This window comes from Gymnogyps californianus, chromosome Z (genome assembly GCF_018139145.2).
Source record: "Gymnogyps californianus isolate 813 chromosome Z, ASM1813914v2, whole genome shotgun sequence".
In the NCBI taxonomy this organism is placed as follows: Eukaryota; Metazoa; Chordata; class Aves; order Accipitriformes; family Cathartidae; genus Gymnogyps; species Gymnogyps californianus.
The window spans coordinates 4,536,461-4,556,855 of NC_059500.1; the positions used below are offsets into that span (position 1 = coordinate 4,536,461).

General features: G+C 37.7%; 1 protein-coding gene across 2 annotated transcripts in view; it reads right to left on the minus strand.

Annotated features, from left to right (window-relative positions):
• Window positions 1-20,395, minus strand: part of RASA1 (RAS p21 protein activator 1) — a 66,712-nt gene that overhangs the window by 16,377 nt on the left and 29,940 nt on the right. For both annotated transcript variants that reach the window (XM_050913182.1, XM_050913181.1), the window contains 7 exons: window positions 14,724-14,802; window positions 11,616-11,736; window positions 9,212-9,368; window positions 6,721-6,808; window positions 3,846-3,923; window positions 2,402-2,559; window positions 2,027-2,103 (listed from right to left, as the gene is read on the minus strand). In XM_050913182.1, the coding sequence (XP_050769139.1) occupies window positions 2,027-2,103; window positions 2,402-2,559; window positions 3,846-3,923; window positions 6,721-6,808; window positions 9,212-9,368; window positions 11,616-11,736; window positions 14,724-14,802 (758 nt within the window). The remainder of the gene's footprint in view (window positions 1-2,026; window positions 2,104-2,401; window positions 2,560-3,845; window positions 3,924-6,720; window positions 6,809-9,211; window positions 9,369-11,615; window positions 11,737-14,723; window positions 14,803-20,395) is intronic.

Consider the following 20,395-nt stretch of genomic DNA (forward strand, 5'->3'; position numbering starts at 1 on the left):
TTTAACTTCTGTGTGTTATGAGGAAAGAAAGCAGCGAGACCAATAAAAGAGTTTTGGGCCTTCAATCTGCATTACATGGCGGGAAAAGCAAGCAGAAAAGCTGACTTAACCCAGTTAACTGGGAAGATGAATAGTACCAGCTTCACATGACTCCCACTTCATAGCAGTCCACTTTTTTAACAGCTGTGGCTGAAAGGGAGCACATTCAAGAAAGGAAGCAATTCTCTTGAAGAGTTCAAGGGTTATTCAGGCAATGCAGCACATAGGAAAGTTAGATAAGGTCTGGTTTAGCTCATTTCTTCCCCCCTGCACTTCACATATTCAATAGGGCTGGGGATGTAAGCAGAGAGATGTGTTCATTCAAGTTAACTTAGTCTAATCCTTATCCCAAAATGAAAGGACTGTTGGGTGATGCTGTAAGAGTGTACCTAAATGTACTCAAGAAACTTGGCCAATCCTGCTCCTGACCCAGATAAGGAAACCTTCCATCACCTCCCATCAGCTGGATGCATCCAAAGCCAACACAACCTCCTTAATCTGGACAGAGAGGAGGAAACTACAAAAACACTTTTAAAGAAGTTACTGAAGTATCCCATTCAAGAATTATCCTTTTAAAGATTCTTTTACTAACCAAAGCTTTGGTGTAGATAGATAATGAGTTTTCGAGCTCAAATGAATAAAAGAACAGTGCAAGAATATGGTCACAACTGCAATTAGAGCCCTTTTGTCTGTCAGAGGGAATGTATCTTTTTTCCTCCTGCTATGCAGAAAGTTTTCTAGTCAGAGGAAGGAGAAAGAGGTTTGAAATTTAATTAGGTACTGCAAGAGCATTCAAAATGAGTAGTAATTCTTCTACTTTGGTCAAAGTTTCTGTACAAATCTCAAAAAAAAAAAAAAAAAAAGAAGAAATTATCACTGAGGCATATGTAACAGGCCAGTAATACAATATATGCAAACTGAAAACAACTGCAATAGATTATAAATACTCTGACAGGCTTTGGAACAGACAGGTCTGAACACAATGGAAAACAAAAAAATCTTGGAACAAATTGGAAGGGGGCGGGGAGGGCGTCCTGCCCCGCAGGCAGCAAAGAGGAGGCAGGGGGCTGAAGTTGCTCCAGAACAAGCATGGTGGGAAACAAGATACCTCAAATAAGAGGAAAAAAAACCTTAAAAACACATTGTGTGGGAAGAGAACTAAACTAGGGGGGAAAAAAAAAAAATCAATTTTTTCTTTCTAAGAGCTCAGAATCCATGTTCTTCAAACCCCTTCTTTTCTAGAAAGCTGATAGGTCTTACCAGCTTGCTGTTAATTTGCTGGAACAGAAGCAAAACCACAGTTGAAGAAGCAGCTGTCTGGGTAACATGAGAAAAATAAATTCTTGGGAACTTCGGTAAAAGGCAGAAGAAAATATGGATCCTTTCCCATTCAAAGTGATACTGAGGTAACCAAGTTTAAGCACAAGAGTGGTACAAGGAAAGCTGACAGATGAGGTAAAACGGAAAGAAAACAAGGCAAATTTTGTTCAGAGACCACCAAGATTTTTTTAAAAAATTATTTTTTTTAAATGATGAAAGTACTACACCTTTCCTCCCTTTCTCTTTCTCACTGGAAGCAACAAAACACATGCATGGAAAAGGAATTCCATGCAATCAGACTTAAAACTCCATGGAACTTAGCATTTTACGGAGCAGACTAATACTGACAAGCTTCTCTTTCCTCTTGCTTTTTGGTAAGCACAGTCATCGTATAACACAACGGCTACTCTAGAGCAGAGGTAGGAAAGCCATCAGATACACAGGACTGGACTACTGTGCATTTTATTACTAAAAACCATGCAGGTTCTCATTGTAAAAATATTAATGGAAAGCTAGTACCAGACATCCAAAACATACAAACACAGCAGTATGGTGAGCATAAAAATACACTTAATTCTCTTGTGACAATGTTTGGAAAGAGTAATGAAAACCACACAGAGTATCCATTGCTGCAATATATATGCATCTTTTACAGAAAAATACTTACATATATCTGGATCTTTACTTTTCTTTGTTTTGTTACTAAGACTTATCTCAAATCTATTAATATCAGATGAAAGATCACTAGGAGAAAAGACAGAAAGCCTCAATTAATACTATACTTGGCTGGCATTTAAGCTTATTCTAAACTCATTTCAATCCTGAGTTCTCATTATCAGCCAAGGACACTTATATTAACAAAGATATTTAGGTGCCTACAGAAAATTCTGCCCATGCAGAATTTGGCTGAAAGGTTGCTGCTGTATAAACACACATACAGTATTTTTAAAAAGCATATGCAAAACAGTACACAGTGTTAAGAATCTTAAATGCAATGCAACTTACAAGTGAAATTCAGTAATTCAAGAAGATTAAGACTTACTCAAAGACAAATTCTTCTGACCACACAGGGTTCTGCCCTTCCCTGATGTGTGTTTTTGCTACCTGGACACTGTTCAGGTAGATGTTACAATATGGATTAGTAAAATGCTTTACTGGGAGCGTATGAGCTTCTTCTACATGCAAAATAAGACTGCTGACCTAAAAAAAATACACAAAATTTATTTTTTGTTGCTAAAATAGAAATACAAAACACATGAATGAGTTATTTTTTATCCTCTGTCCGGAGGCTTAATGTTAATATATGAATACTGAATACAAACTAAAATTTCCTAATAAGAAGAGCAAGGAATAGAAGTAATGGAACAACATTTTAAGAGGCACCAGTGACAAAGTAGGAGTAACTCAAATAATTACTGAAAACAAATCTCCAGCCTCATGTTTTTAAGGCATCTTGTTTTGTTCTTTTAAAGTTATCTTTGAGGCATTAGGATTTTCAAATACAAACTTTTCTATGCACAGAGAATTCTACTGAAATCAAGGACTGGCACCTTGAATAAGAGCCACAGACAATTCCAAACACAATGGCTTATACGGTGCCTTCCTAACAGATTACGTAAAATTCCCTTGTGCAACACATTACATTCTGTTCCTTCATGTAGATGAGCATTTTCTTCGTTTTTTGAAGTAAAAATTATTTCAGATTGTCACTCTTTTTGCTTTGCTTTTGCAGCTTGAAGCCCACAATTTCACCTGCCACTTTATCTGTGAATTCACCTAATTTAGTTCATTTATTGAGAAGTATCCAAACATCTTCAATGTTAACTACAGAATAGTTGTGTGTCCTGAAAAACATCCTATTTTATTCCTTTCTCCACTGACTGTTAAAACAACTACATTCAACGTTCCTAACATTCAAAAATATCAGGGATTCTTGAAGTATTTTCTTGTTACTCTCCAATCATTACAGACTTAGCCATTTATGACTATCTGTCCTCTACCTCTGAGGAAATTCTGGCAAACACAGCACTTTCAAGAGGCCAAGGGAAATTAAGCCACAAGCATGGTTCAGCACGTATTTGTTACTGAAAATGAATAATATTAGTTAAACGAGTATTTTGTTTACACGTCACATAAGTCTGTCAAATTTTTAAAGTTTCCCATATGTGGTATATTTTAGAAAGTTAAGACGATACAAACGCTGACTTCTTTACACTTTTACTCAAAGGCAGTCAGACAATAATACCTAGCAAAGCACGTGCAGATTGCCTAAAGCCATTTTGCTTTTTATGTATGTAGATATTATAACAAAATGTAAGTCATTCTGGTTGGTTTCACAAGGGTACTGCATAACTCCAAAAAGGAAAGTAAGCACATGCAGGATTTACTACTGTTGAAAGGAAAATTCTGAGATTTATCAGTATTGTTTTGCAACGAGGAGACAAAACGCTCCTCCACATGCACCACCAACCCCGTATCAGCTTCACCTGACGTAGACGTTTATTTGATGTTCCTGGACTGGTTTTTCTTAAACTGCAAAACATCTGCAGAGCTTTCATCCAGTCCTAAGAGAGAAGGATGCAGAATAGTGTAATAAAACAGTCAGATACAGCTTCTTGCAGTGGAACAGACATATCTAAAAACAGTATCTGACATTTTCCCTTAAGCTTGGCAAAACTTAAGTTTTCTGTAATTCCAAAGTATGCAAGTTTGAATATTAAAGCAAAATTCTTATCTTTACTGAGCAAAACCTAATAAAGGATTTGCAAATCTGAACCATTTTCTCTTTTAGAAACATCAAGCATTACTAATGGATATACAGTGTGACCTTTACCAATTTTCCAGTTTAGTAATATTACATGAAATTACAAATGGTATATAAAATGAAGCAAAACTTGTTTGCTTCTGAGAGAGTTACACTTAACAAGCCAAACTGTTCTGATTTTTCTCTCCAGTACTTCTGTATGGCAGTCATAATACTGTGTATACTTCAAACAAAAACATTAACAGAGAAAGATAGAGCATATATCCAACATTCCCCACTTTGTCTGCTCACAAGTGTATACAGCAGAGTCAATGGATGGATTTCATTTTGGTCAAGGGAATAAACAGGTTGTCGAACACCAAACTGACTGTAGAACCTTTGTGCGTACTTCTTTTAAACAAATAAGCTGCTAGAACCTTTGTGTGTACTTTTTTTAAACAAATAAGCTGCTAGAACCTTTGTGTGTACTTTTTTTAAACAAATAAGCTGCTAAGAGGCACTGCCAACTCGCCAAGCTACCTCTGAAAAAGTCACTCCAGTGTGAGAAAGTTGCTAAGAGGAGCTTTGCGAGGGGCCTTTGGAGGGTGGAAGATATGTTATAGCCTCATTCTCTAGTTTTTGTCCCCCAACCACTGAATTCTCTATAGCTGTTCCAAAGCACAAAATTTAGGTTCTGACCAACAGCCTTCTTAAGTCTGTATCTCAAAGATCTGCCATCTGTTCTCAAAGTACAATTTAAAAATGTCATTAAAAAACCCACAACACTGTTTCAGTCTTACCCTTCACAATATCTTCCACATTTTAAAAATACAGGAACATGCACTGCAGCTATTCTCAGCTAGACCAGTTTGCGAGTCAAGTTTCAGCTTTCAAAACCTTCCACAGAAGGAAAAGCTTTCAGCTATGCATCATGAAGTTTCAGTAGCTTGTTTCCTTATTCGCAGAAGGAGTAGCAATCGAAGAAACAAATGCCTCCTAAATACTCTAACAGAAATATTTCCTGGATGCATAGTATGCCTCTATACTCACTCACAGCAGGAAAACCTTTCCCCTTAACTGCCAAAGCTTCCAGCAGTGAGAATGAACAATGTGCCATAGTAAGCACAGTGACACTAGCATGTAAGGCTACATTTTACATTCACACTTGTTTTGTACAAACTATAAAGACAACATGCAGTCCATAGTATAGCACTGCTTTGATTTTTATTTACCTCATTATAAGAGAGTCTTAATAGACAAATAAAACTATTCTTCTATGAAATGTTACAGAGTAAGAAAGCTGAACTTTCTCAGAAGAGAAGTATCTATAAACTTTCCTGAGCCAAAGCCATATTATAAAAAAAAAAAAAACCACCCAAAAACCCCCAAACCAACAAAACAACCTGTATTCTGTATAAATGCAGTGAACAGCCTGTTAAGCAGATCAAAACCAAAAGCAGATTATACCAAATGTTCAGGGAACAAGACACCATATTCTGTCTTCTACACATTCTTAATTATTTTAATTTTTATAACACAAAAGACATTGAAGATATGACAAAAGTGCATGTCCAGTAATGAGTGTGGAAATTAATGTATATATTCTCAATTACTATACAGCACACTGCTTCTCAAAGACAGTAAGAACATCAAGAATTGTGTGACAAATGCCACTACACCATTCTGATGTCATCTCAGCGACTTTCATAAATTTGTATTAATTTAACAGGAAAATTTGTGCTTTCCTTTATATACAGCACAAGAAGAATATGAAATTTATACAGCCTTCATGCTCTGGTGAATAGAAGTCTATTATGAGTGCTCTAAACAGCTTTAATTCCATTCAAATAAAATCAAATACAAAGCTTAACTTCTGATGCAACAGGTATATTTCAGAGCTGTGGACTTTCAGAGCTGTAAACTTAATAAATAAGGACATTGTCTCATCTCAGATACGCTCTCCTGCTGCTGAGTGAATTTCAGAGAATTAGGCTCCTATCCTACAATTCTTATTCAGCAAACATAACCGCTAGAGAGCTAGTAACTAAAGGATACCAACTAAAACCAGAAAACCTTACTTTTTGTGCACGATCAGGGCCCAAGACTATGAACAACCACCAATTTATGGACCAGACAAATAACTGCAAAAGGCAGCTGTTCAATATACTTTTGTCACTGGGCACGCATACGTGCATTAGCATTTTAGTTCATATCAGGAATATGCCTTTGAAGGAAAACTCCCACTTACCATGCTCTGCTTTATAACATGGAAAAGTCCTGGAGAGTAAATTATTCTTCTGAATTGAACTATGTCAAAAAAAAAAAAAATGTTCTCCAGAAACATACAATGGAAAATAATGGAAGTTCAATCCATGGGACCCGACTGGAACTTGTCCAAAGTAAAACCCCCAAGTGCAGGTAATGTAGGTGCTAGATTCTCAGCACCAACCATTCCCCTTACAGATCCAGCGCTACTCCATTAAAACACCTGCTAATATAGGCATAGCCACTAACTATTTGTGATACACTTGCTTCCTGTTTCAGAAGGGCAGTATCATTAAACACCACAAGACAAAAAAATTACTTCTTAAATTATATTTACCAACAAAAGCTCTCACCTGTGCTTGTTCTGGAGTTTCGCCTGCAAAGTAAAAGATGTAATGCTCTTCACTAAAGTGCTGAACTACTATCTGAAAACAGTTTGGCCTTAAAAATAAACAAAACAAAAAATGTAAGTTTTATTAATCTTCGTTATATTAATGGACACCTTCACTTGTCGATCTGTGCCAAAACAAAGTTTACACTGAACTAATACATTTCTGCTGTTTGTCTCTAAGAAGCATTGAACATTGCATCAATTTTTGTTTGTATACACGTAGCATCATCACACACAGAAAGAGGAAGAACTCTTACTAAAAAATTTCTCAGGTCCTTCAAAACTGCATTTTGGTTTGAGTGTATTATGTCATTTTAAGAAAACCACACTTCAGTACAGCTCATTTGTTTCAGAATATTGAGAAACTTTTAGAATGGTCTGTACCGAATAGGCATGTACGCTGACTTACAGTCAAGGCAAAAAATAGGCATCTGGTAATGGAAAAGACTTGTCAACGAGGACTATTCCTAGAGACTTTAAAAGCAGCACAGGTTCAGCATTAGTTCCCAACCAATTAATCATACACTAAGGATTTGTTCTTTCAGGGGTTCAGGAAACAATATTAACATAAGTAATCCCCTATCTGAATGTGTCCCACAGCTCTTGCAACCAACAAAATGTGTATTGAATCACATACTAATAATCATTGAATGTATGCGACACAAACCTCTACAAACTTAAATGCAATTATAGTGTCTTTGCCATTTTGTGTACCTCTACTCATCTGCCAGAAAGTCAATCAAAAATATTTTGTTTTGTTAAATTACAAGCTATTTAAGGTGCACACTTCACTCATGACCTTCCACACTGTGCTCAAGGAAATTTAGCTCTCCCAAAACCAGCGTTACATGAAGGATCCTACTTCATCTGCAAAGGAGTTTCAGTCGTCAGTTCCCCCATCCGTTTCTCTGCCTGGAGAAACGCTGACACGGCACTCTGCGGCCATGCCACAGAAGGGTGGGGGAGAGCAGGAAGTAGCCATGTCTGGGGCTAATTAAATCATTGCCACCAAAGAACCATGCAAAGCTACAGACTTCACCGTACTGCTGAGAAAAGGGCAAAGGCAGTTTTTACCAGGTACTTAAAATGCAGGAGGAACTTTGTCTCAGCTACAGTTCCTCACTAACACCTTCCTAAGCTAGTGCAACGTGCATCTCCCTCCTACCCACGTTTAGTACCACTTACTGTCCAACTACACTTTAACCCACAGCACAGTGTTTCTTAGAAGCTGTTTAAGAGACAGTCGCTGTTAACGAAAGTGTTCCTTGTTTACAATATACACCAAAGCTTGCTGTGTAACTGCCAACTTACATAAAGAACATTTCAGTAATTTTTTTTATTACTGTTCTGGTACTCTTTATCTGTATCTATGCTCTTCATTCCGTTAGTTTAATGGATTTTTTCAAAATTATTAGAAAGATTAAAAATAACCCAAAAAACCCAGATCAAACAAAAGCACCAGTCTTTGCAGCTGAAGAAGTGCCATTAATTTTAAGCATTTATTTTGATGCTTTTTCATAAAAATAACTAGAAGTTGACTATGTATCATTTTTTAATAAATATTAAGATCCGTGGAATAACCAGAATTTCTATCTGACACTTGTAAGAGTAAGTGTACTTATTTGTTCTATAAGACATGGTAATACGGGACGGTGGAGGTTTTTTTGTAACTACCAATGAACAAATACATAAACTCTTTCTTGTTAATTACCAATGATATCAGAAAGACTTTTGATTCTCAACCTCTGCCGATAATCACATCCCTTGCAGTTGGCATATTTTGAAAATCAAAATATTACAGAAAATAAGATTTGATGTGAAAATTATCTCTGAATATAGTAATTGTGCAAAAACAATCTCTGCGGATGTTGACTTACGTGAACTAGTTTACTACTAAGTTGGTCTAATCTAACAAAAGTACTTGTTCTTAAAAAGAAAAGCACTTACAGACCCCGTCTAAGCAAGTTAGCTTTCAAATACCTATCAAAAGAATGTAGATCTTTTGGAATTGACAAGATATCTCGTCAACTTTTGGTTCAAAAGGCTTAAAACCCTCAGTTCATAATCTCTAATGTCTGTAAAATGAAACATGGAACAATTAATGCACTCAATATTCAAAAATGACAATGCAAGAAAGCTCAAATCATCATCACATCTTATTTCATAATAAAACTTTAATAATAAATTCTAAAATTTCTAACTAGAAGTTGTTTATGTACAGTTGCTAGCAATCGAGTTGCCATGGCTAAACAAGTTACTATTCATCAGCTACATCTGTCTACATATGCTCTTGCAGTCCACACCAACTACAGACTCTTGGTATGAACCAAGAGCCACAATGCAAGCCAGGGCTACTTGTTCACTAGCGACATATTGCCCATGTCTTGTACGTGCCTCAAACTAGCAGTCAACTCTCCTGCTGTACATACCAGAATTAAAAGCCAGTGTCCTACCTGCCAAACAAACTGTCATGTACTCCATAGACGGAACACACGCTAAGGTCTATTAGTCCTTTGGGTTTTGTGGCTCGTTTTTCACTTTCAAAATAAATAAGCTGGGCATCATTTCCCTCTAATATAAAGTACAAGTTTTTCCATCTCTTTCCTTTACCTGTAGAAGAGTCAAGCAAAAAGTTACGATACTGTTTAAAAGACAGTGCAAATTTTGTAAATAAAGAAAACAAAAGAGGGCAGTAAAGTTTTTGTCAAATTGCAAACAGAAGAACAATGTACAGGTAATCACACTTAAGTTATAATATCAGTATACATACTCAATTTTATGCAACGTGGCTAAAACTAGACCCTCTTCACAGATGCAGGTAGAGTTGCAAAAGGTTCTCTAAACATTTTCACTGATTTCAACAGGCTTCAGCAAGTGCATATGAGCTGCCTGGACAGTGAGTTCCTGTCAGTGTTAAGACTGTATCTACATAGTTTGCAAATAACGAAGCTGTAGATCCCATTTATTACAATTTTAATTAAGAAATAGACTCCTGACATCAGAAAGTTACTCCTAAATTCTGACCAATGTTTAACAGATTGCATTACAGTACCTTAAAACAGTATGGCTGAAGAACAGAAATGGGAATACGTTATATGCAAACTTAAATCAGAATCATGCCCTAAACACAACCATATCTAAGAATTTGGCTGGTTCTACTTGTTTCAGAAAAAACATTCTCTGAACTACAATGGATTAGGAACTTTCTGCAACTAATTAATGCATAAGTCACAGTACCATTTAGAAAAAACTTTCAGCCTTAATTTTATACTTCGATCATCATAAATCCACCATGGGCCTCAATAAACAAGTACTAGCACTATTTTGAAAAGACAAATCTAACATCCACCTATTACACTCTGTCTCCTAGATGGAAGAGTGATTTCATTGAATTTGTTCCATATGCAGCTATCTGCATCTCTCTCCACCTATGCAGTACTCCGGTTTGCACATTTAAAGTATCTCATTATCTCCTTTAGCTAAAGGTTTTCAATTCATTCTTATTTGATTCCTCACTCTACGACATCCCTCTGCACCTTCGCTCAGAATCAGCCTTCTCAAAAGAAGAGACACTTTCCTTGTTCTGTTCAGAGGGTCTACAGTTTGGTGTGGTTTGTTTTTTCCAATGTCTCTTTTATATTTGGCTATATGTAAAATCATACCTTCTTTCTCACTTTTGGTTGTTATCCAGATCACTATCTGTAACTTATCCTTCTACTTATGGTCTCTGTCATTTGCAGAAGTTTTATTATTGATAGTTTTTCTGCTTCCATTAACGTTGATTTTTTTAAAAGTAGAAATATAACACTTGATAAGGGACTAGCTTCCTCAGAACTTCAAAAGACTTGCTCAGTGGCAATTCTTCAGGGTTACACTGAGATGAGTCAAGCAGTCAGCTTTTAATATATTTATTATATGTTATGTTGGCTATGTCAGTGTTAGAACCCTAAACAAATCACAATGTATCTTGTACAGCAGAATATACGTTTTAAATTTAAGGTTTAAAACATATGACCTAACTTGGCATAACAAAATTAAACCAGCTGTGCTCTCCAACAAAAGTACAGATTTATACTATTCTAGCTCTCTCTAACCTACTGTATCAGCTAGAATTTCATGAGTTCCACATTAAATACAAACACTTTTTATGAAAATATACTTCATTTAATGCGTTTGAATGCTACCTTTGACAAGGATGCCTAGTTTTTATGCTGTGCTCTGATTTTTTTCAGAACAACTGCCAATCAACATTTTCACACTCCATGTTATTTTCTGTATCATGTTGTTCTATTCACGTACTATTTAAGGAAAGAGATCTTTCATGCTCTTCACAGACTTTCTAGAACCTTTTGCCCACTTCAACTCCATCCTTTCTAGTACCACTGCTGCACTAAATTCACTAAGTATGCATGTTCAGCTTGGAGAAGAGAAGGCTGAGGAGTGACCTCATTGCTGAGGAGTGACCTCATCACAGTCTACACCTTCCTCACGGGGGGCAGTGGAGGGGGAGGTGCTGATCTCCTCTCTCTGGTGACCGGCGATAGGACACAAGGAAATGGAATGAAGCTGCGTCAGGGCAAGTTCAGATTGGACATTAGGAAAAGGTTCTTCGCTGGGAGGGTGGTCGGTCACTGGAACAGGCTCCCCCGGGAAGCAGTCATGGCACCAAGCCTGTCAGAGTTCAAGGAGCACCTGGACAATGCTCTTAGTCACACGGTTTAGTTTTAGGTAGTCCTGTGAGGAGCAGGGAGTTGGACTCGATGATCCTTATGGCTCCCTTCCAACTTGAGATACTCTATGATCCATATTTGCTTTTTTTTTTTAGAAAAAAATTTCATATAAGTAAACATAACTCACTTTTTTTCAGAAGATAACCTTTTTTGACGATATTTTTATAAAAAGCGTCCTTTGTTTTCCGACGAATTGTATTGTAGATTTCTTTCCCATCCACTGTATCATTAAGCACTTGTTCTTGGTGCTGGTAAACATGTAAGAAAAACATATTTTAAGCTCAAAAATCACCATTAAAAAATTGCATACTATGAAGCTGCAACCAGGATCATCTTACTGAATGCTACCAACTCACTACCATTGTGTTCTCATGCATTTTAATAAAGCAATATAATTTTTCATACAATACCCTTGCTAGAAATGTAATAACTATTTCCAGATTTCCAGAATTATGATAGAAGAAAAAAACGTTTTCAATACAGACCAATTTCTACAAAGTAACATTGTGTCTTTTTTGTATTAAATAAAAAGCAGCCCCTTTCCCTGTGATTTCTGTTAAATTTATGCAAGTCTTTAAAGACTTATCTAGCTTCTGACTGTCTTCTACCAAAGCTTTTGGGACTGAGTAATCATGGATAAACTCTGAACCAACAAGAATGGTGCAGATCACAATGAAAACCAACTCACTCAAAGTTGCACAGTCCCTCATTAATCTCATTAGAACTCGCATGTCCTAATTGAGTAGAACTCAACACAAGAGAAGGCGGCAGAAACAGGAAACAGAAAAAGGATAAATTCACACAGAAAACTGTACGATCTGGTAACACCAGTAACAAATGAGAATGGCCAAAAGCCAAGCCAAGTTTGACCTTACCGAGTAAGCTGATCAGCAAAAGTTATTTAGCCGTAAGAAAACATGAAAAGCAAGACTGTCAAGCAGTGAGAATAGCATTGAGATGAAAAGCGACATATGAACTGGCTCATACTAAATATTCTACTTTTCTTACTGCCCATATATTTACAAGAATTATGATGTTCAACAACATGACAAAAGCAAGATGAAAAATACTTTGGTAATACTAACAGGAATTACAGGACCTACAATGGAAGCAACATCCAGATGTTTATGAGCTCAAGATAATCTCCATAACATAACTATGCAAGGAACAGTGCACAAAACAACAGATCTGTAACAAATATTTTTAAGTAAATTTCATATTAGACATAGGAAGTCAGACTGACTCAAAGTATGCAAGACTTTGGGATTTTTTTCTCCCTCAAAAACACAGAGCATGGTAGTGTGTGGAAGGGAGAGAATACAAAGCTGAACATAAATTGCACCACTGACCACTAAATTTTTAAACAAAGAAAGTCACAAATATATCTGAATAGGTTAAAAGAATCTGAAGTAGTCTCACATGGAAAATTAGTCAATGCAGAGAAGATTATTAATACAGGAACTGGAAGTGCATATGCAAAAAGCTAAAATGAAGACAATTACTGCCATGATTCAAGAGGAATGATGGAGCATGAGGAAAGTTACTAGTGAAGCCTTTCAAGGAGCAGTCTCAGGATTTGTATTTGCTTTTTGTCCCAACCACATTACCGAGCACGAGTTAACAGCAGCAAACAACTGGGAAGCACTGATGACACAACACAATTAGCAGTATAGGGAAGATAGGAATAACAAGGTGTAAGTCTACTAGTACAACACAAAAGTTACACCTGTTGATACTTACCACTAGAAAACAGAAAATGAGAAACTTCAACAGCTGAGTCATTCACAGGAGGACTGAGCTATGATATAACATGGCTACGACAATGTACTGGGTCTGGCAGGGATGGAGTTAACTTTTGTCAGCCCCTATGGTACTGTGTTTTGGTTTTGTGACTAAAACAGTGTTGGTAACACACCAGTGTTTTGGCTCTTGCTGATCAGTGCTGGCATGGCCTCAAGACCACCTCCATTTCCCACCTCCATTTCCTACACTGCCCCGCTCCTCAGCGAGGTGGCTTGGGTGGGCAAGATGCTGGGAGTGGTCACAGCCGGGACAGCTGACGCCAACTGCTCAAAGGGATATTCCCTGCCATATAACATCATGATCAGCAATAAAACTGTATGTGTGGGGGGGAGCTGTCTTCCTGGATGACCACAGCTCAGAGACCGGCTGGGCATCAGTCTGCTCGTGGAAGGTGGTGAGTGATTGTCTTTGCATCACCCCCATCACCCCTTCCTTTGCTTATTAAACTGTCTTTATCTCAACCCAGGAGTTTTTTTGTGTTTGCCCCCATCCTGCAGGAGAGAGGAGTGAGCAAACAAAGGTGTGGGTCCTTAGCTGCTTGCCAGGGTCAACCCACCACAGAAAATGACACCCGTTCTAGGATATTTCTGTTAAGTATTTTCCAGAGAGGAAGGGAATTACCCATGACATGGTATTCTAAACAGTTCTGGTCCACCACATTCAGGAAAGGTGAGCTCGCACCAAAATTAGTGGCAGCAGGGCAACTACGAGAACATTACAAAGGGACAGGATCAGCTTTGGTATGCTTAGCTTAGTGAGCTGACTAAGGGAGAATTCAAGAAATGTTCTTGTATTAATATGACAGATCTCACAAAGGGGTATGAATTGACCGTAGCTCTATTTAGGGAGGAAATTAAAGGCAAATTTCTAACCACTGAAGCAGAAAAGTTTGGGAACAGAGAGGGAAGAAAATATACATGTATACTTTATAACTAGCTATAAGCTTATGAAAAGCTAGATGATGTGGTGTGCTTATTATTAGTGGGCTTAGGATGAACTTCTGCTACGGGGCAAGAGTGCTCCAGAACAAGCCTTGCAATCATCCCTGCAGCTTTTCTGTGCATACAGGTTTCCTCTGGCAGAAGAAAAACCCCAGACACAGAGGACAGGAGGGCAGCCTGGTTCCCCCTAACATGGGACTAAGGCACAGCATGGTTGAGCCAGGGACCGGAGCTAGGGGCACACAGCAGAGGATGAACACCTCAGAGGACAGACAGAGCTTACCATATTTTATGCTGACTACAAGCCAACCTTTGGTAAGTGAATGCATTTGAGGATAAAACAAAAGAAACACACAAGCTGAAAACATTAAAATAGGAGATGATGCTGTTTAACTACCATTGGTATCTCTGCTGTAATTCAGGTCATAAATTGATGTGATGATGATTAGGTCTGTGTCTTCAACAACAAATGCTCAGAGATGAAATCTTACCTGCATTGGAACAGGATCTTTAAGGTAATATCCTTCAACAATCTGTTCTTTTCTATAGTGCTCAATGATGTCAGCAATACTGTTCCAATAAGAAAGAGAGGATTGAAACGTTAAACAGGTTAGTCTTTCCTGTTTGAGAATTTGCTTTTCTATACAACCACTGAAGAGCTTCTCACAAAGTTTTAATAAAATCAAGTGTTAAACATCATAATCTCATTTGTAGCAATGAGAATTTACTAATATACTGAAGTCAACAAAGTTCACAAAACTGTATTCAGAATGTATTAATTCTAAACTCTGCAAAGTATTTTAATTAGTAGCTTAAAATGGCAAATGAGGACACTGCTTTTTCCACATTCAAGTAGCACATGTGCATTACCAGCTCTCCAACCAGGCTGAAAATTGCTATTTCATCGGCAATAATTTCAAAGTCCTAGAGTAACTAGGGAAGGGGAATGGGAGATACCGTGAGTGCAGAGCAATTTCTTTCTAGGAGGACCGGAATAGAAAACAGAAAAGGTTTGTAGCAGAGCTTATACAGATTATACTTGGAAATCACTGAGCTATCCTGTTAAATTAAATACTCAATCGGTAGCAGTCCTCTACAGGGAAGCATTCATTCTGATCACCAGATTCAGTTTGCAATTGCGTTTGGAAGGCTCAGGAGAGAAGTAGTGATAGATACAAGCTGAAATTCAAGGCATTTGAGTTGCTCTAACTTATTTTTGCAGTTACTGAAATTTACGCTGTAATAAAGAACAGCAACATGAACATCAGTAGAAATTAATCATTCATATGCAAAATATCAAAGTAAAAAAAGAACTAAATAATTAAGTAGAAAACAAAAATATACTGAGTGTGTCTTCTCACTTCACGCATACTTAGCTGTGTGTGCAAAGATAATCAACAAGGCACACAGCAACGAAATCTTTGACCTGTTACAACTGGATACAGTTGTGTCCAACACAGGAACAGCATCTGATACTGCAAAAATAATCTCAAAAACATTTAAATAAAGCTATAGCAAGACATCTTTGTTCACTTTTCTCTCTCTCATTCTAAAGCTATGAACTAGTGCACGCTTGATAAAATAATTAATCTTCCCCAAAATATTTTTGTTTTTCAGGTATGTAGAATGATATGAATTTCTCTTTCAGTATTACTGAAGTAAAATACTTTATTTCAATTTTTACTGAGATGCAATCTGCATATGCCATTTTCTGCGTGAAAAATTTAAACTTTGCCACACTACAGCAAATAATGACTCAGTCATTATATTTTGCATGTTGAATAGCTACTGCCAACATCTTGTAATAAGTAAAACAGCATTATATAATTTTTCTCACTCATCAAATCACAAATACCTTGACTGTCAATGCCTCCTCTCCTTCCTTGGTTAAAAATGCCAGCAGGAGTTCCTCAATATAAGGAGCAGGTGCCTAATTTCTTCAAATTTCGTAAAATGCACTGAAGAATAAACTCAGTTGTATTTGAAAACTCCTTTTGTAGTTACAGTACCATATAGACTAGGACTTTATGCCTTGATGGAGCGACTAAGGGCTTGGCTCTGCAGCCCTCTCCTCCCGCAAGTGAACTCGATTCAGATGGTCACTTGTATATTGCCTTACCACTACAACAGCTCAAATGCCTGAACAAGCTGAACACTGCAAACGCAAAGATACCAGGTATCTCCAGACAAGTACACCACAGAATGTGAATCTGCAAGTGATCAGAGTTATCTAACATGTAAAACGTCAAGCATGAAATCAGACTGACCACAAAACTTATCTAGGGGACAGGAAAATGAATCATAGCCTTCTTCAATGTCGTGACAGCAACAAAAATCCTACTTACACAAAATGCATCAAGGAAGGTACAAATAAACATGGATTTAAAAAAAAAAAGTTAAATTTGGTTTGATATACAGAAATAAAAATAGATCTCAGTACTACATTACAGTTACTTCAGTAAATTTTAAAATGCTCAGCATAGGGCTTGTTAGGTTCCCAAGGTCTTGGCTACTTGGATGATTTTAAAAGTATATCTCAATCATGAGCAGTATCTTTTTTTAATACTTAAAGAGTGAATTGAGAGTTATGCCAACAGCTGACATTTCAAATAACAGAGAGTCCAGAAATCAGAACTAAGCAACAGCGTTCTATACACTGTTAAAGACAAAGAATTAACGTTAAACCCATATTGTTCAGCCCATCACAATACAGATTAATCTACCAGTTGAAACAAAGTTCTTCCAATCGTCTAAGTTTTCAAATTGTGCTTCTCAAATTCAAGATAACTTGAAAGCTTGTTCACTCTATAAACTATTGGGCCAATGTTTCTTATCTTCTCCTTTGACACAGAATCACCAGAAACAAAAGAAGAACCCCTAATTTTACAGTTTTTTTTGAATGCTACCTGTTACATAGGTTGACTTTTGGAATGAAGGCAGATAGAAGAAAAGAACAGAGGAATGGCCTGGTATGCTTTTCCTACCACATGTTCTAAAATCGGAATTGAAACATTAATAAAGGCTATCTTACATAAAAACACTGTGAAACACATACAGAAGTTATTCACAGAATGGTTGAGCACAGAAGGCACTTCTGGAGACTACCTAGCCCAAGCCCTCAGTTCAAAGCAGGGTTAACGATGGCAGGTTGCTCTGGCCCTTGTTCAGTCACATCCTGAGCGTCTCCAAGGATGGAGACTCCATACCTTTCTGGGTATCTTGTTCCAGTGTTTGATCACCCTCATAGTAAAAGCCATATACCAGTAATTGCACATCTTCGGGCCGAGATCTCGTGACACAGTTACTAAAATCATGACAGTACAAGGTCTGCCTGAGATGGAGTTAATTTTCTTCATAGCAGCCCATGCAATGCTGCGGCTTAGATGTGTGACTGAAACGCTGTGTTGATAGCACACCAGTGTTCTGACTGTTGCCGAGCCATACTTGCAGTGTTGAGGCTGTCCTTTTTCCCACTCTGCTCCCCTGCGCCCACCCCGCAAGTAGGACGGGGTGGGCAAGGAGCTGGGAGCAGACACAGCAGGACAGCTGGCCTGAACCAGCCAAAGGGATATTCCCTGCCACATAATGTCACGCTTAGCAATTAAAGCTCAAGAAAAGGAGGAGGAAGAGGGGGACATTAAAAGGCCTGTGGAGGCGTGACCCCAGCCAGCAGCTAAACACCCTGCAGCGCTTGCTCATTCCCTGCCCTCAGGACAGGAGAGAAAACAGGAAAACCAAATGTGACAAAACTCGTGGGTCAAGACAAAGACAGTTTAATAAGTGAAGGGCGGGAGGAGGACACCAAGGATGCAAAAGCAATCACTCACCACCTCTCACAAGCAGACTGATTCCTAGACAGTCTGAGCAACACCCACCTTGGAAGACAAAACATCCCCTCCGGTTTTTATTGCTGAGCTGGTCAATTTGGTTCTCTGGAAAACAGAGACAGCCTCAACACTGTGCAAGCACTGCTCAGCAAGAGCCAAAACACTGGTGTGAGCCAAAACACTGGTGTGTTATCAAACACTGTTTTAGCCACAAATCTGAATCATGGGACCATACTGGCTGCTGTAAAGAAAATTAACTCCACTCCAGCCAGACTCGGTACAACCACCAAGAAATGGCTTTGCCAATTTTTCCATGAAAATGTAGAAAGATGATTAATGGAGGAATTTGTTATCCATGGAATAAACAGAAAGATCCACAAAGGTTAAATGCTTTACTAAAGTCCATGGGAAAATACTCCTTCGTTACACAGTCAACATAATTCCTGCAATATATATGCAATATAGGTGCTATATATTGGGACCTTCAAGTGGACAGCTAAAAAGACTACAGGTTGGCTGTTCTGCAGAGCTGATAGAAGAGAAAGAAATAATGAAAGCAGACCTCTGTATGACAGACTGCAAACACAGCCTGTCGGTCATGCTCATCAACAGAAATTTTAAGCAATTTACATACAGAGTAGTGGGAGCACATGCAAAAGGAACAGGCTGGTGGAAAAAATAAGTCTTCCTATGCAGCACAGACTACGAGATTCCTGAGATGTACCCAGGAATTATTTCCCTATGATCACCTGGAGTAACTTCTTCTGGAATACAAGCAGACATACTGTTGCTTATACAGGTTATCGTGGTTTCAGTCTCACATCTGGATATTCAAAACATCCAAAAAATAAAACAAACTTCTTTCATTTTGTGTTTCCTTACTATTCTTTAGCTTCCTTCTTTTGTATGGAAAATCTTGGTCTATAATTTATTGAGACTATAACTGTAATCAATACTCTGCAGACAAAGAGCAGGTTGCTTCATTTTATCTTTTACCCCAATTACAATCACAAAAACTGTAAGAGAATATTAAAAATACTCTACTACCAAGGACGATTTTGTAAATATCTAGTCCAATATTAGTATCAGATTTCAAAGGAGATACCTTGAGAGCATTTATGGAAACAGCTTAATATAAAAAAAGTTTATAGTTAATGGAAACTGTCAAACAGATGCATTTAAACAAGCAGCAGCACTTCTTAAATCTGAGATTTTCACCTTGAAGACAAACACTACATTTTTAGATAAGCCACAAAGACAGAACTCTCTGCACCAAGACATGCTTATAAATAGTTTCACTATCTTGCATAAATTCATGCTTTGTATATCTCTGTTCTGGACTCAATGCCCTGTTTGTTGTTTTTCAGCCACTTCCGATTATTCCACACAACAAAACCACATTAGTCTTCACATATTTAAAGATTTCTTTCTTACAGTGTCCCCATTAAATGAACTAATACAAGAATTAAGAAGCCCACAAAGTTAATCCCTCTTTCCTGCTCCTTATTTATTGCCCTCTGCAGTAGATCTTACATTACAGAATTTGGGCAGTTAGCATCTTCATTTTGCGGCCTTATTATCGTGCACTGCATACTTCATTACATGTTTGAACTTCCAGGGAGTTTACCAACCTGCAGCACATACAGTTGGACTGAATGTGAGCCTAGGAGTCTAGTAGTAATTCTCCAAAACACGCAACAAAATGAAGCCTTTTAAAGCTATGCAGATTCTCTTTCACACTGAGGAAGATCTCTGCAAACTAGGTACCAAAATATTAAAAAAAATTCTAAAAGCATTTTGTCATAACTTAGTGCTACGTAACTTTACAATCTTGTTTTCTGTTCAACACCAGAGAAAGAATCTTCTTCAGATAAACGTAATTTATATACACGCCTCAAGTGAATCCAGCACTGTATTCTAAAGTAATCTAAAGTAATAACTTAAAGTAGTAACTTTCTGAAAGTATACTATTTAATGCTGCAAAACCATTTGAGACTAATAAGAGTTCCACTAATTTGCTAATTAGTTTGACATCACCTACGGTGGGGGCTCCTAGCCTATCATCCACCTAATAAGCCATGTAACTAGAGAATGGGCAAAAGAGCATTTACCTTCATGAAAGGCTGACACTGCAGCTAGCTTGGTTTTCAATGAGGATGTCTGGAGGCCAGACTGTTTAATGTAGAAGGTATTCAAGCAGCCTGGGTGTGGGATATGCATAGGTTCATAAGGATCCAATTGTTTAGCCTCACACCATCGTCCATTTGAAGTCATATGAAAAAGTCCACTGAACTTCTTAGTTAGGAGACCTCGACATTTGCTCAGACACACCAGCT